The sequence below is a fragment of the Homalodisca vitripennis genome, chromosome 3 (assembly GCF_021130785.1).
Source record: "Homalodisca vitripennis isolate AUS2020 chromosome 3, UT_GWSS_2.1, whole genome shotgun sequence".
Taxonomy (NCBI): Eukaryota; Metazoa; Arthropoda; class Insecta; order Hemiptera; family Cicadellidae; genus Homalodisca; species Homalodisca vitripennis.
Genome location: NC_060209.1, coordinates 69,993,916 through 70,009,332, shown reverse-complemented (window position 1 = coordinate 70,009,332; position 15,417 = coordinate 69,993,916). Strand labels below are relative to the sequence as shown.

The window sequence follows — 15,417 nt, the reverse complement described above, 5'->3', positions numbered from 1 at the left end:
CCCAAAAACGAACTCAATGGAGTCAAAAATTGAGGATCTTTTTAACACAATTGACTCCCTAACTGTGAAGGAAGGGATACTATTGGACAATCTACATGCTATAGAGAGACAATTAGAGAGAGAAATAAACTTAAGAATTGAGGTACAGAAGACTTTTGAGGGACACGATGAGAAGCAACTGCAGACAATTGATTCCCAAGAGAGGAAAATTGTAACGCTTGAGAAGGAACTCTTATCGTTGAGGTCTGAAGCTGGGGATATCCCCTCCACTGTTCGGCAAGACGCATCTAGTGAGCCATCTTTTCCCACGATATATCCTAACGCGGCACTGGTGACCATCGAAAATGAAGTAAGGACAATGAAAGCTGACCTATTGGCATTGGAGAAGAACTACCAGTCCCTATATTATTTCTGCCATGACTCCCATGAAACCCTTAAAGAGAGGAACCCAGAGCAGTCTCCCACGACTAACTGCACTTTTGCTGACAAGAGTATTATGAACAAGCCTAACGATGAACCCTCAAATAAATCTGTCTGTAATCCTCCCTGTAACGCAAGGATACGTCCCTTGGGACAAACTGTTGAAGAATTTTACCACCAACACTTAGATTTTTACATTAATTTAATGACAGTTGTAGCAGCTGATGATTTTGAAGCATTTAGACATGAAACTCTTGAACACGATCCATCTGTAAGTCGGATAGAGTTTTCCCACATCACACCACCTGTCCCTGCCAATAACGTTTTGCCAGCTGTCAATTCAAATCCGTCAGCAAAGTCTTTTTAGACCCAGTAAGGAGCTCAAGGCACAGACGATAACAGATTCTCCTAAAAATTCTTACAAGACTCTCATCTCAGAGCCTAAGCTAGCTAATGGTATCATGAATGTAACGGTAACCATATTCCATCAAAATGTAGACCGGATACAAAATAAAATTGAAATATTGAACCACTCTCTCCTTCAGCTGAACCCAGACCTCGTAGTTATCACAGAACATGAAAACACACCTAAACAGATCTTGAACACTAAATTGATAAATTTCTCTCTGGTGGCGGCTTATTGTAGGGAAGATCGCATGAAGGGTGGAGTTGCAATCTAGAAAAATAATAGCTTTAAGAATGAAACATCTAATCTGGAACTAGAACACCTTAGTATTCCTCTTGTTTTTGAGGTTGCTGCAATGAGGATCACGTTGAGCAACTCCAAAGTGTTGCTTATAGTGGGGATTTATCGACCTCCTTCAGGTAGTCTAGCCCACACCAGACAAGCTCTTGAGATACTAGCGGAGATCCTGGATCTACTTCCTACAAATAATAATTCGCATGTCTTACTCATTGGGGACAAAAACATTAACGATCTCGAATCAACAACTGAGAGAAGCATGTTAAATGAGCTCCTGGCATCTTTTTCCATGGCAAGAATACAACTTCCACCAACCAGGATCACCCCAACTTCGGCTACCTCCATCGATGCCGTTTGCACTGACTTGAACTTGGACCAAGTAACGGTACGGGTGGTTGCTACTGGAATCTCGGATCATACCGGACAGCTGTGCTCACTGCAGCTAACGATCTCTCTCAAGAAACCCACCATTGTATCCAGAAGAATCACTAATCTCACCAACTTGACCCAGTTAAAAAATCGTTTGGCTCTGGAATCTTGGGATCATTTATTAGGCTGCAGTGACACGAACGATGCATATAACAATTTCATTGCAACAGTTACATTGATCCTTGACCTTACTTGTCCTCCGAGAAAATCTAGGAGTGGGAGAAACAAAAGAAGAGAAATTTTCTGCAGTGAAGAGGTCAGAGAATTGAAGAGAAGGTTCTTGGAAGCCAACAATCAATATCTTCTCAGTGGAGGCCATGGAGATAGAATAAGAGCGAACACCTTAAAAAAGTCATATGACCTAAAACTAAAAGAGCTTCGTCGCACCTTTAACTCCAACCACATCAGCACATCCTATAATAAAAGCAAGGCCATCTGGGATGTGATTAACTGCGAGCGAAACCCTAACAAAGTCCCACAAACTGAAATAAAATCCTTGTCTGTTGACGAAGTGAACATCACGGATCCTGATGATATTGCTTCCTGTTTTAACCAGTTTTTTGTCGATATTGCGGAAAAAACTCTTCAGTCTTCGGCTGTTGCCTCAAGTCACTCACCTCCTACTCCAACTGTCGAGGAAGTCTACAACGGCCTAGTAAAACTGAATGAGTTTACAGCTACAAACGAGGCGGAATTGGTTAGGACGATCGACTCTATAAAGCAAAACCCCTCTGTTGGCTTGGACGAGATCTCTTCCAGAATGGTAAAGTTCTGCAAGGAGGAGCTTCTGGTGCCACTTGTACACATATGCAATCTTTCCTTTCAGCAGGGGTGTTTCCCTTCTAAACTAAAAGTGGCTAAGGTTTTTCTTCTCCATAAACGAGGGAAACAAGAGGACATGGGCAATTATAGGCCAATATCGTTTGTTCCAACTTTCTCAAAGATCGTCGAGAAGATTGTCATAACAAGACTATTTCATCACCTCAATATAAATGGCCTTCTTACCAAATGTCAGCATGGTTTCATGAAGGGTAGGTCGACACTGACAGGTTGGGTGGAACTTCTAGAGGACATCATCGACAATATAGAGAATGGCTACTCTTTCTCCGGGATCTTCGTCGACATGAGTAAGGCTTTTGATTGCATAGGCCACGAATTGATTCTATCAAAACTGAGTTTCCTGGGAATAAATGGAAGGGCTCTCTGCTGGTTCTCTGACTATCTGGAAGACAGGTCATAAATTGTGGAAATTTCTCACGTCACTGGGGGGAAGTTGTGCAGGTGAAGATCCTGTCCTCTGCCTGTACGCAGAGGTGTGCCTCAAGGACCAGTGATGGGACCTGCTATGTTTATATTGTTTACTAATGACTTTTATTTATTTATTTAACTTCCAACGGTCAAAAGACCAATTTACAACGTGTTACAGTTTTACAAAGTTTCTCAAGATGACTAATACTTATACACTCAAAGGGCCAAGCCAAACATGCAACGGAATTTAAAACTTAAAAAAAAAAACTTAAGGTATGAGAAGGGACAAGCCAAACATGCGACTGGACTTTAAAACTAATTATTAAAACATGCAGGGAACAATACAGCTAACACTATGCAACAATAACAATAAATAAAGCTATATGATTTACAATAAATATAATTAGTAAAGGTAAATAAAATCTACATAATTGTAATAAATATTAACAGTATTAGAGTAACAAAATAGAATCTATAGAATTCGTAATAAATTTTAAAAACGATAACAAATAAATAACAATAATTTATAATAAATATTGAGGATCATAATAAGTAAATAGAATTAGGAAAAAGTAATGAACATGCACCATATGCTATAATAATAACTACAGTTTTGATTGCCGAATACAGATTCAATGCAGTGCCTTCCAGTCCAACAACTCCTTTTTGAAGGTCTCCTCACCTGTACAAAACAGATCAATGTCGTCCGGCATGCTGTTGGCCAGCAGCTGGAGGCGAGGAAAAGTGCTGTGGAACAAGTACTGGGTCGAATACTGACGTCTAGCGAAAAGATGGGTGTGGCGCAGGTGTCGAGAAGTGCGGAAGTCCAGCTTGACAAGTAGATCTGGGGCATCAATGTTCGAGTTAATCAGCTTCCTCAGGAACAGTAGGTCATTGATTATTCGTCTTTTGTGAAGTGGCATCAAGTTCAACTGAAGTTGCATATCATGAATTGGAGCAGTGCGGTAGTCGAAGCCTAGCAGCACACCAACAAAACGGACGTAACGGGTTTGAACGTTCTCAAGTCCATCAATCTGTCCAATCAAGTAAGGGCTCCAAACAGGTGAAGAATATTCCAGTAAGGGTCTCACCAGATGGATGTAAAGGATCCGTAGAGCATAAATAGAGAACATTTTGCGGCTGTTCCGTATGACGAAGTATAGGGCAGAATTAGCTCTCTTACAAATAAAGTTAATATGTTCTTGAGGGTTTAAATTAGGAGAAAGCATGACTCCAAGGTCTTTTATCATCAGAGAACGCGAGAGGGGTTGATCTTCAAGTGGGTAAGGGAATATGATAGGTGTGCTAGACCTGGAGAAAGATATCATAGAGCATTTGGAAATATTTAATGACATGTCATTATCATAACACCACTTCATCAACAGATAAATACTGTTCTGTAAAGCTTGGCAATCGTTGAGGGTTTTTATTGTTCTAAAGAATCTAGCATCATCGGCGAAGAGTAAAACTTTTGATCCTTGGGTGTACTGGACTAAGTCATTGATAAATATTGAGAAGAGAACAGGGCCCAACAGCGATCCCTGAGGCACACCTGATATAGCAGAGATAAGCTTCGACAAACAGCCAGCAACCCGAGTCCGAAGAGAACGATCCCGAAGATAGCTCTTCAACCACATCAAGAGGCTTCCACTGAGTCCAATAGCTTCAAGCTTAGCCACCAGGTGTTCATGGCTTACACGATCGAAAGCTTTAGAGAAGTCTGTGTATATGGAGTCCACCTGATGAGATTCTGAGAAGGCAGTGAGAATGTGATCTTGGAAGGCTAGTAGATTAGTAGTAGTCGAGCGTCCTTTCATAAAGCAATGTTGTTCAGCATAGATAACACCCTTCAGATGGAATGACAACCTCTTCAGAACCATGGATTCAAAGATCTTGGCAATTTATGACTGAACAATTACTGGGCGATAATTCTTGACGTCAGCGGGAGAACCAGACTTGAAGATAGGTGTTATATAACCCAATTTGAGATTAGAGGGAAAGATTCCGGCAGCCATGAGCATGTTGAAGTATATGGTAAGGTGAGGAGATAAGACGCTACTGCAGAATTTCATAATCAATGGAGAAATATCGTCAGGGCCAGCTCCCTTGTTCACATCAAGCGAATTCAGTACACCCTCCACCTCAGCACAGGTTACACAGCAGGAAGAGAGAGTGGTACATGCCTTGAGGTCATATATAGGTGGAGATGAAGATGGACTTACCATCTTATGTCAACCCCTATGGCAATTGCTATATGTATGCCGATGATACCGTCATCTTATCATCAGGGAAGAATGTGGATTCAGTTGAGGTCAATTCCTTCATTGCTTTGAGTGTGGCCTCTGACTACTGCTCCAGGAATGACTTGGTTCTAAACGAGGAAAAAACAAAGCAGTTGCTGTTCGGACCAAAGAAAAAGCTAATAAGTGGTATCCCAAACCTTCTGATCACAAACAACACCAACCACCTGGGTGTTGTTGTGGATGTCGACCTCTCTTGGAAGAATCATATAGATTGTCTTTGCAGGAGATTTAGCACTGCCTTATTTGCCATTAAAAGAATTGTAGCTGTGGGAACTGAGGAGGCAGTCAGAGCGACTTACTTTGCCTTGTTTGATAGCCATATGACCTATGGGATCGCTTTGTGGAGTGGATCGTCCTGCTTCAATTTGGAGAGAATCCTAATTATCCAGAAGAGGGCGATTAGAGCAATGACTTGACTGGGATTCCGTGAAGGCTGTAGGGAAACCTTCCGTAAGTGGGAAATCCTAACCGTGGCATCAGCTTCCATCTTGGCAACTATAATGGAAGCCTGCAATAGCAGCTCACCGATAAATTCAGCTATCCAACAGCACCGAACCAGGAATGCGAACAATTTCAACCTTCTTTCTCATAGCACAGAGCTGTTTTCGAAGAAACCTTCCTACGCAGGTTCCAGATTCTTCAATCTCCTTCCGGATGAGCTGAAGAACATGAGGGATCTCACCTTCAGACGACACCTGAGGAGGTGGTTGGTGCAGCGGCCATTCTATGCAGTGAATGAGTTTCTCTATTGGAAGGACAATAACTTAACTTTTGCAAGTCTAGTCTAACTCAACATGTATTTGAAATTTGAAGACTGTATTGACGCTTATCATATCTTGATGATTGTGAATAAAAGATGTTCTCTCTCTCTCTCTCTCTCTCTCTCTCTCTCTCTCTCTCTCTCTCTCTCTATGAATTGGGATGAAGCCAACACAATATATCGGGAACCACATTTCTTCAAAAGGAAATTTATTGGGGCAACATACATTAAATTGGCACACAAACCAATCAGTCAACCGTCAGTCGATATTAGGCCGATTTGGTTGCCAATTGTATAACGGATCTGATATTTGTAATCAACTAATGCGGTGTCACAGTATGGTTTTAAGAAGTTCATCTAGCATGAACCAATAATAACAAAACTGCCCATTCCTGTCCCCCTTCCTTTTTATTTCCACCATATTGTTTTGGTCTGCCGTGACGATTGTCATTGGCTAGTGCCCTCTGGCCAGTCTTAGGTGGTTGGTAGACGAATGCAGACGTATTGTGACCTGTATTCAGTAGTTCAGTTAATGATTAGTGTTGTGTATAGTTTTTTATTAAGTGCATGTTTTTAGAGTTACTGAAGTTCACACATAACATGGTGGTTGTGATTACTGATTTAGGCGTGCCACAACGCTTTGATATTATTTGTTTATTTTAACCTAGTTGGTAATAATGAATTAGGTTAGTTATTTACCTGAAGAAGAGATCAGATTGCAGAGCTCGAAACTTAGTGTTACTGATTTCTTGTTTCACTGAACGATGGCAAATGTCCGGAAAAATCCTGCTTTCTTCAGAATCCTTCCATCGTCAAAAATAACCTTCAAAGAAAGAAGCCTATAGATGTTTTATGTTCATGAAAATGCTTTAGTTATTTTCGTTAAATGTGAGTCATGTTTGTCCCGAAATCGTAATTTCTGGGATATTGGGAAGTAGGAGAATTAGTGGTGCCTGTATTATCACGAAAAACTAACTACCTCTATGTAAGACAAAAACTTGAAAACTTCTAAAATAGTTTCATTATAAAGTGCCCTTTTATTTAATAATCATTTTATTCTCTCACCTTATCCTACACGGTCAAACCAATGGCAAGGTATAAATCTGGTTGCACGAGATTCCGTGTACAGAAAAACTATTTGGTCTTTTATACGTTTAATATGAAACATTTGAAGGTAGTTTAACAGCTGTGTATAGAAGAGTTGTTTGCTTAGGACAGCTATTTGTATTGGACAGTTAATTCTATCCAATAGATACTTACTTGTATGGAACAGGTATGTAGAACAGCTGTAAGAATAGATCAAAATTTGCTCATATATGTTAAATAGAATATTTACTAGTTTCAATTTGGCATGATGAAAATACAGAACTGAATAAAAAGAATTGTTCTACAATAAACAATAGATTTTAATTGTTGTGCAAATATTATGCAAAAAGGGTATGTGCGAACCAATAATTTTGCACTTTTAAAGTATTTTTCATATAAAGTGTAATGTTTATTATAAAACAAATAACTATGACCATCAATTATCCCTTTTTTGCATAGTGAAAGTTTTTTGTAAATATCTCGTAGTTATAAAATTTCTAAAAAAGCTAGTTATATATTGAAAATTTTTAACTTCTCTCACTAGTTTATGAGGAAGTAGATAACAAATATTAAATAGCCGTGCAGCTTCTGTATAGATTTTTCAATTTCTTTTAATACTACACTAGTTTACCCGTGAATGGTGTTAGCTTTGAAGACTGAATTTTCAATACTTCCGTCTTAATACTAATAATATTTATTTTTTTCTTTAGGAAGAATAAAAGTCTTTACATAAATCCATTATTTAAACCAATAAATATTATTTCTTACTTTTGGAATGTAAAATAATATTAATAAAAGAGAATTTTTCCAATGTCATTTGTTGTAAATAATAAGTTGAAATGTAAAACAATAAGTAACTGAGACACAGTAAACGATATAAAAACCGTAAATCAATCAAGAGAAGAGCCTTGTTACAGGAAAAATCCATTATTCAAAACAAGGAAAGATTGATGAAGACTTCCCGATGCTGCTTAATAAGATGTTTTAAATAAATCTGTAACTTTTTGGGAATTGTCGTTTATTAAAATAGAAATTGTCGATTCTACATATTACTGGAGAATTCAGTTCCTTCAGCCTATGGTGACTTAGCAGAATAAAACACCAGGAAGGGTGGAGTGTACTAAAATAACAGGGAAACAGTGTTTCTCAATTTTTTTATTACCAACTATACAACAAATTCACATCCATACCTTATATAATTAAGTACTAGTTGTTATTAATCAAATAAATATTCTGAAAAACCATAATAGATAAATTATATCATATGTTTTAGAAATGATAGGCGAATTACAAATCAAGAGTTTGACACTCCAACGTCTGAAATCATTGTTACGCTTAATTTCCAAAATCTCAAAACGAGTTTACTTGAATACTGTTTTTATTACACATACAGTTTCAATGTACACATATTTAAAATAACTATAAATTGCCATGATATAGTTTATTTTTGTATTTAACTTTCTTTATTAACAATATCAATGTTAAAAATACTAGTGGCGTATATAACCACAATATGAATTGAAAACATTGAACGCATGTACTAAAAACCTTTAATAAGACAAAAAGAAAATTGTAAAAACTACTTAGACTTTTTTTAAGTATAAATATAAGCATAATAGTTACTTTAAAGTTTGGAAGTCAAAAGCCCATGTTATCTGAGTCTCCACTAATGGTAAAGCAGAGTTGTGTGAGGTTGGCGTGCCTGGTAGCGTAGGCAGGGTTGCCATAACTCACCTCACTGGTGATAAAATAGTTTCGCTGATGCAATTTACATTTGAATTTTAGTAAAATAATCATTCATTTGTTATTAGATGCAAACTACATGTGTTTCGTTAATCTAAACGTTAATGCTTTAATAAATTACCGTACCACACAGCCAACTATCAACTTCATGGTTTTACGTTTCTACCATTTTAAATAATTATTTCACATATTGTATGTCATATTATTATATATTAATATATAAACTATTACAATTCATATTGAATATGAATATAAAATAATAATAGGTATATACAAAGATATAAGTAACACATACATGCACATGCAAGTATTGTTATAAAGATACAAACCAAATATGAACCCAATAATCCTAGACATGTTTTACGTAATACCATCAGTAGGCATTCAACGAAATATATATCTTGCTGATTATACTGGCTGAAAGCTTTTAAGACTTTATCGTATTATTAAACCTTTCCATGATAGTAAGAGAAATCGTTTGCAATTCCTTCCAACCACTTAAGCATTTGAACAACTACATGCCTCTTAACATTTTATTTACTGATTTTGTACTTAATTTAGGCTACAAAATATGATTAAATATATCAAGGCATGAAAATACGGTATATGTGATTTAAAAATAAATACTTAAGCCTTGTTTATTACCGAAAACGCTATCAAGAAAAATCTCTAAATAATTAAAATTACATATAAAAAATTAAAAAAAATTTTTGGAGTTTACAGTGCTTATGTGAAAAAATGGTGAATAAATTCAACTAAACATGAAATTAAAATAACGTAGTGACTCAACAAATCGTTGAAGAAAAAACATTCTACATTACTTGTAGAGAAAAACATTAATTAGAAATGGAAAATGACTAATAAAACGTTATACACGTATAATCATCAAATCAACTCTCTTATGACATGAAGTTTCTACCTAAAAACTAGGAAACCTGACTAAATAAGAAAAAATTATAAGCTGTCTAATTTATGTCTTTTTAATTTTACTAATTTTTTTTACCAATCCTACTGTTTTATAAAATGTATTTTGTAATGTATATTACAATGCAGTATATTATAATCTCTATTTTTACCAAAAATTTCGGAACACCTATGTTATTCCATTAAGCGCAGTACTCCTATTTCATGTTAAGACTGTATTGTCAAAGTAATAGAGTTGATATAACTATGTTGATTCTTTTCATTAGAGATAGTATTACATTACTGACATCGTACTTAAAATATTTGTCATACTTAAAATATATAATCTCGTTTAATGATAAAAAATAGTTACGCAAATCTGAGTTTGCCTTTCCTTTGTAATAGCAACGAGTGATTGTTTTAAACAGATCATCTGCAATTCAAATTAATACAAACACTTTCAATAATGGAATAAATTTATCTCGGATCGTAAACTTTACAGCATCATTTTATGTTGAGATGTGTATTTGTAACTCAGGTAGATAAAAGTTAATAATCTAACATTAAATTTCATCTGAATGTGGGTATGGGATTTGACAGTTTTTGAAAAGGGTTTTCGTCCTTCAGTTCGTGTTCTTAAGGAGCTGAATGACAAAAAAATCCTGTCGACCAGCTTTCGAGGAACTATATATTCTTGCACTACCATCATTGCACTTTTTCGAATTAATACTTTTTGCAAGATTTAATAGTACAATTGTTATTAATGAAGGGGTCAACACGAGGACCACGCTTTAGACTTAACCTGCGATGGATGCCACAAATATAGGAATTGGCTGCCGCTCTTCCACATAATCGACCTTAAAATGTTTCAAGCAAGTGTAGCGTTCATATGAAAGTAAAAAATCATCTAATTTTTAGTTATTTATACACTGTGGGACAGTTTATTTGTCGTTTGAACTTGCAATAGCCATTTTCGTTTATTTTTAGTGTTTTGAAAATGTTATTGGTTGTGTTTAAAATGAAACATTTGTATTTGTTGAAATGCTTATTGTGTTTTGTATTATGTTGTTTTTTTCTCCATTTTGGTATTTTACTAAAGTTATTTATAATAATAAATAGTAATTGTATTATATGTTTAATTTTTTATGCTAGAAAAACATTTAAATGAAATAAAATTCAAGGCAATTGCCAGCAATTATCACTCATTGCAATGTGACACTTTATTCATCCAAAGTAAATTTATACATTTTCTATCTAATTATCTAAATCACTGAATCAAATCGATGATAAATTAATCGAAATACAGAATAGCGGATGTAGAATTATGCATTACATTAATTATATGGATATTATTATAATCCATAAACTAAAGTGCGATATTTGGCCAGGACTACTTTGAAAACCTTTCATTAATATATTATACTACTGTATTACATTAAAAATAATACTATTATAAGAGCTATTTACGTAATTCTATAAATTTAGTGATCTTTCTTCAATAATTTTTATTTATGATCATATTTAAATTTTATCAACTTGGAAATAAAGGCTGGAAAGATAATAATAGTAAAAATAAACTATTGTCATATTTTCAGAATTGTCAAAAATTTGATGTATTCCCTTATGACATACTTATAATTAAATTCATTTTACATTATGTTTATTTTTATATTTGTCAGATTATGTAACATTTAGAAACGTTACACATCCTCTATTTCACATATGCTCACAAAAAAGGCAAGAATTGGAAGTTCCACTGTTTTGCACTTCTACATCGTATAACTATTTGGTAAACTCATCTAACGAAATGAGCTAGAATAGGCAATATTCTGATATTTAATATTTCTTATACTAGTTCTAAGCACTAAAAATTGCAGAAAACCCTATACTTATTCATAATTTCTTAAAGTTTTGCCAGTCCTGTCTCATTTATTGTAAGAACAATATTAAGGTCTTTTTAAAATAATAACTCTTCTTAATAAATATATTTTGTACTATGATGACCACTTTTGAGAAAATAGTATATAAGGTGAGTGTGAGTAAAATATAAAATATGTGAGGTCGAACAAACTACGTATAGCAAAGAGACAGAGATTGAGAATGTGTGAAGTCCCTTGCGAGTTTTTATTGACTGATGGCACTGAAGGACAAGTGTATGGGCAGGGAAAAGTTGGAGAGTGATGTGACTTTAGAAGTTGCCATTCACCCGCCAATTTTCATTAAAGTTTGAATTGGAAGGGTTCTTTATAAGTTGATAAAGCTTTAAATCATACTTAGTTTACAGTTTACTAAAAACATCACGCATAAGTAGGCTTTAATGAATTAAGTGTAGACATATTAATAAAAAATATGAAAGTTGGGGAATGTTTTTTGAGCAATTCATCAATTAATTATTTTAATTTATTAATTTTTTATTATTTATTACAAAGTTATATTATTAACAAAAAATTTTATTTTCAAATCAAATTAAAATTACTGTAGTAAGCATGTTTCTATAACTGATTTTATCCAATAAACATCACTTAGAATAATTTTAAACCAGTTCAAAGCAATTAATAACAAGAAAGCATCTCTGTCTCATTTTGTTTATATTAAACATCTTTTTGAGTAGGCCACTCTTATTTAAAGTTAAATATAGCTAAATAGTTAACCACATTTCTTAAGTTAAATATAAAAACCACATTGTTTCTAATAAGTTAAAACTAAAAGAGACAGTCTGGTTTTTTTAGGATGATAGATGTAAGATTTATATTTGAGTTTAATGACAGTGAAAGATTAATACTGTGCTTTTTAATAACAAGAAGTATGTTTCAATATTTAAAGTTCTGACTATATCCTTAAAATTGTAAAGTTACAATTATTTTTAAACTGTTGATTAATTTTCTGTTGAAACTCCGTTGAAATGTTAGTCAAAAGCTTATTATTATTTTTTTTTCGTTTATTACAACGGAAAAATAAACCTTATAGACAGTTTTTTTTAATAAGTACAGTTTATTGCTAAGCGGTTTTAAGAACAACACTCCACTTTGTCTTTTATATTGTAATTAGTCACATCTTATTGCTCTATTTCCTATATGATTTACTTGTATGTTACTGCACCGATTAGTAACAATGTGTTGTGAGTATTTGCTACAACGGTACAGAATTGGACATTTTCAGTTTTATATCAGTGATCTGATATATTTGTATAATAAAATATTTTAATTTGTTTCTATGAAGGTCTTTCTGAACATACATACATTTATACATGTATTTAAATATATTACTAGTATTTTATATATTAATGAACGTTATCAATTAAAGTAATTCAAATTTTCAACATTCTTTTAGACAACCGAATAAAATTATGTTCAAAGACTCAAAATAGCTTTAATCTGTTATAGCTTAGTCCTGAGGGGGAATTCTCTTCTTCACTACACCGCATCTCTAATAAAGTATGGATGCGAGGTTTTTTGGGTATTTTTTTCTTTTATGAAAAGGTTGGGGTGCAGTGTCACGTTGAATAAGTTCACTGAGGTTTAGGTAACTCCTATAGCTCTTGAAACACTTGTATACCTATTTTATACGTACGTAACTCGTATAATGTCGGTACTGATGTACAGAGTATCCCTTATGATTATTGAGCTCTGCTGTTGATCTCACCAGGGTTTCGTGTTTCTCAGGAGGTCTTCATTTCCTGAGTGAGACTCGAATATCCGAGAGTTGCGTGTTAAGAATCGTTTTCCTGGATTTCTATAACTCTTCACACCAGGTCTTTGCCTCCCACAACTAAATACTGCCTCAGTAAAAAATATACTCTAGCTTTATGTAAATTGTATATAGTCGTCTACGACGTGCAATCGTTTTACGTGTATGTGTAACATTTACATAGTTTTTACAAATTGAAAACAGTTTTGTTTATTGTTTTGTTACGTGCAGTTTGAAACCGGAAGTATATTCCCACCAATAATGTGGATAAAATGTGTTTATTAAAGTATATTAGAGGTATTTTATATTGAATTACCAATAAAAACAATCTTTTGTTGCATAATAATGTAAGTAATTTTTATCTTTAGCAAGTTATATTACATACTCATTTTATTTATTTATTTATTTATTTAACTTCCAACGGTCAAAAGACCAATTTACAACGGGTTACAGTTTTATATAGTCTCTCAAGATGACTAGTACTTATAAACACAGAGGGCCAAGCCAAACATGCAATTGGACTTTAAACTAATTGGTGCTTAAGCCCTAGCTCAAGCACCAAGCCAAACATGCAGGGAACAATACAGCCAACACTATGCAACAATAACAATAATAAAGCTATATGATTTACAATAAATATAACTATACTAGTAAAGGTAAATAAAATCTACATTATTGTAATAAATATTAACAGTATTAGAGTAACAAAATAGAATCTATAGAATACATAACAAATTTTAACAACGATAACAAATAAATAACAATAATTTATAATAAATATTGAGGATCATTATAAGTAAATAGAATTAGGAAAAAAAAAACTAATGAACATGCACCATATGTTATACTAATAACTACAGTTTTGATTGCCGAATACAGATTCAATGCAGTGCCCTCCAGTCCAACAACTTCTTTTTGAAGGCCTCCTCACCTGTACAAAACAGATCAATGTCGTCCGGCATGCTGTTGGCCAGCAGCTGGAGGCGAGGAAAGGTGCTGTGGAACAAGTACTGGGTCGAATACTGACGTCTAGCGAAAGGATGGGTGTGGCGCAGGTGTCGAGAAGTGCGGAAGTCCAGCTTGACAAGTAGATCAGGGGCATCAATGTTCGAGTTAATCAGCTTCCTCAGGAACAGTAGGTCATTGATTATTCGTCTTGTGTGAAGTGGCATCAAGTTTAACTGAAGTCGCAGATCATGAACTGGAGCAGTGCGGTATTTTGTAACTATGTTTAAATAATATAATTAAAAAAAATATAGCTCATATTATTTTATATTTGATTTTGAAAATAAAAATGTTGAGCTTTTCAAAACGTTAGGGAAATCTGACTACAGTCTTAGAGTTCGAACCTATAACCCATTATTATACATATATATATATATATATATATATATATATATATAAAATATTAATATCAAATAATAATTTATTTATCCCAAATAACACATCATCTGTACAAAAGTAACATCGAACTACAACAACTAGCAACTAATCTTGAAAGGCCCTCTCCACAGTTCCGTGCATCAAAACTAATGTTAAAACAACAGCCATAGTATTTCACAAAACTTTTTGCCTCCTGTAGTACACTTTTGATTACAATAGCATAGCTTTATCCAAAAGTGCATGTTATGAGTCACAAATAAAATCATATTCGTATTTATATTTTGTCTACAAATGTGTTATATTATTAGCTTTGAGTTGAACGTTTCAATATTATAGATTCTGTAGATAGTTTTCCGTGCAAGTGAATGTCATAAGGTATTTTATAATTTAATCTTCATATGTCGAATATATGTGTGTGTACACATATCAAATAATATAAATAACGTGATAAATCCATCAATTGTGTCAACGTTTTTATATTCAATGTTAAAAATATAAATAAAAGGACATCCAATACTTCGAATAAATCATAGTATTTCTCTTTTTATAGGTTTAAATTTTATAAAGTATCCTTTAGGAAACTTTTCTTCAATCAATGAAATATTTCACAAATGATTATATATAAAAATATCTCAGTTAAAAATAAGTAACTGAGAAACAGTAAACTAGTTCAAACTGTAAATCAATCAAGAAGAGCCGTGTTCCAGGAAAAACCCATTATTCAAAACAGAAAATGATTCATGAAGACTTAC

At 33.9% G+C, this 15,417-nt stretch overlaps 1 protein-coding gene across 1 annotated transcript; it reads left to right on the top strand.

Moving 5' to 3' along the window:
• The first annotated feature begins 1,181 nt into the window (after nt 1-1,181).
• LOC124358230 lies at nt 1,182-2,792 on the top strand. Its single transcript, XM_046810525.1, has one exon. The coding sequence runs from the start codon at nt 1,182-1,184 to the stop codon at nt 2,790-2,792; it is 1,611 nt and encodes a 536-aa protein (XP_046666481.1).
• Nucleotides 2,793-15,417: the final 12,625 nt, after the last annotated feature.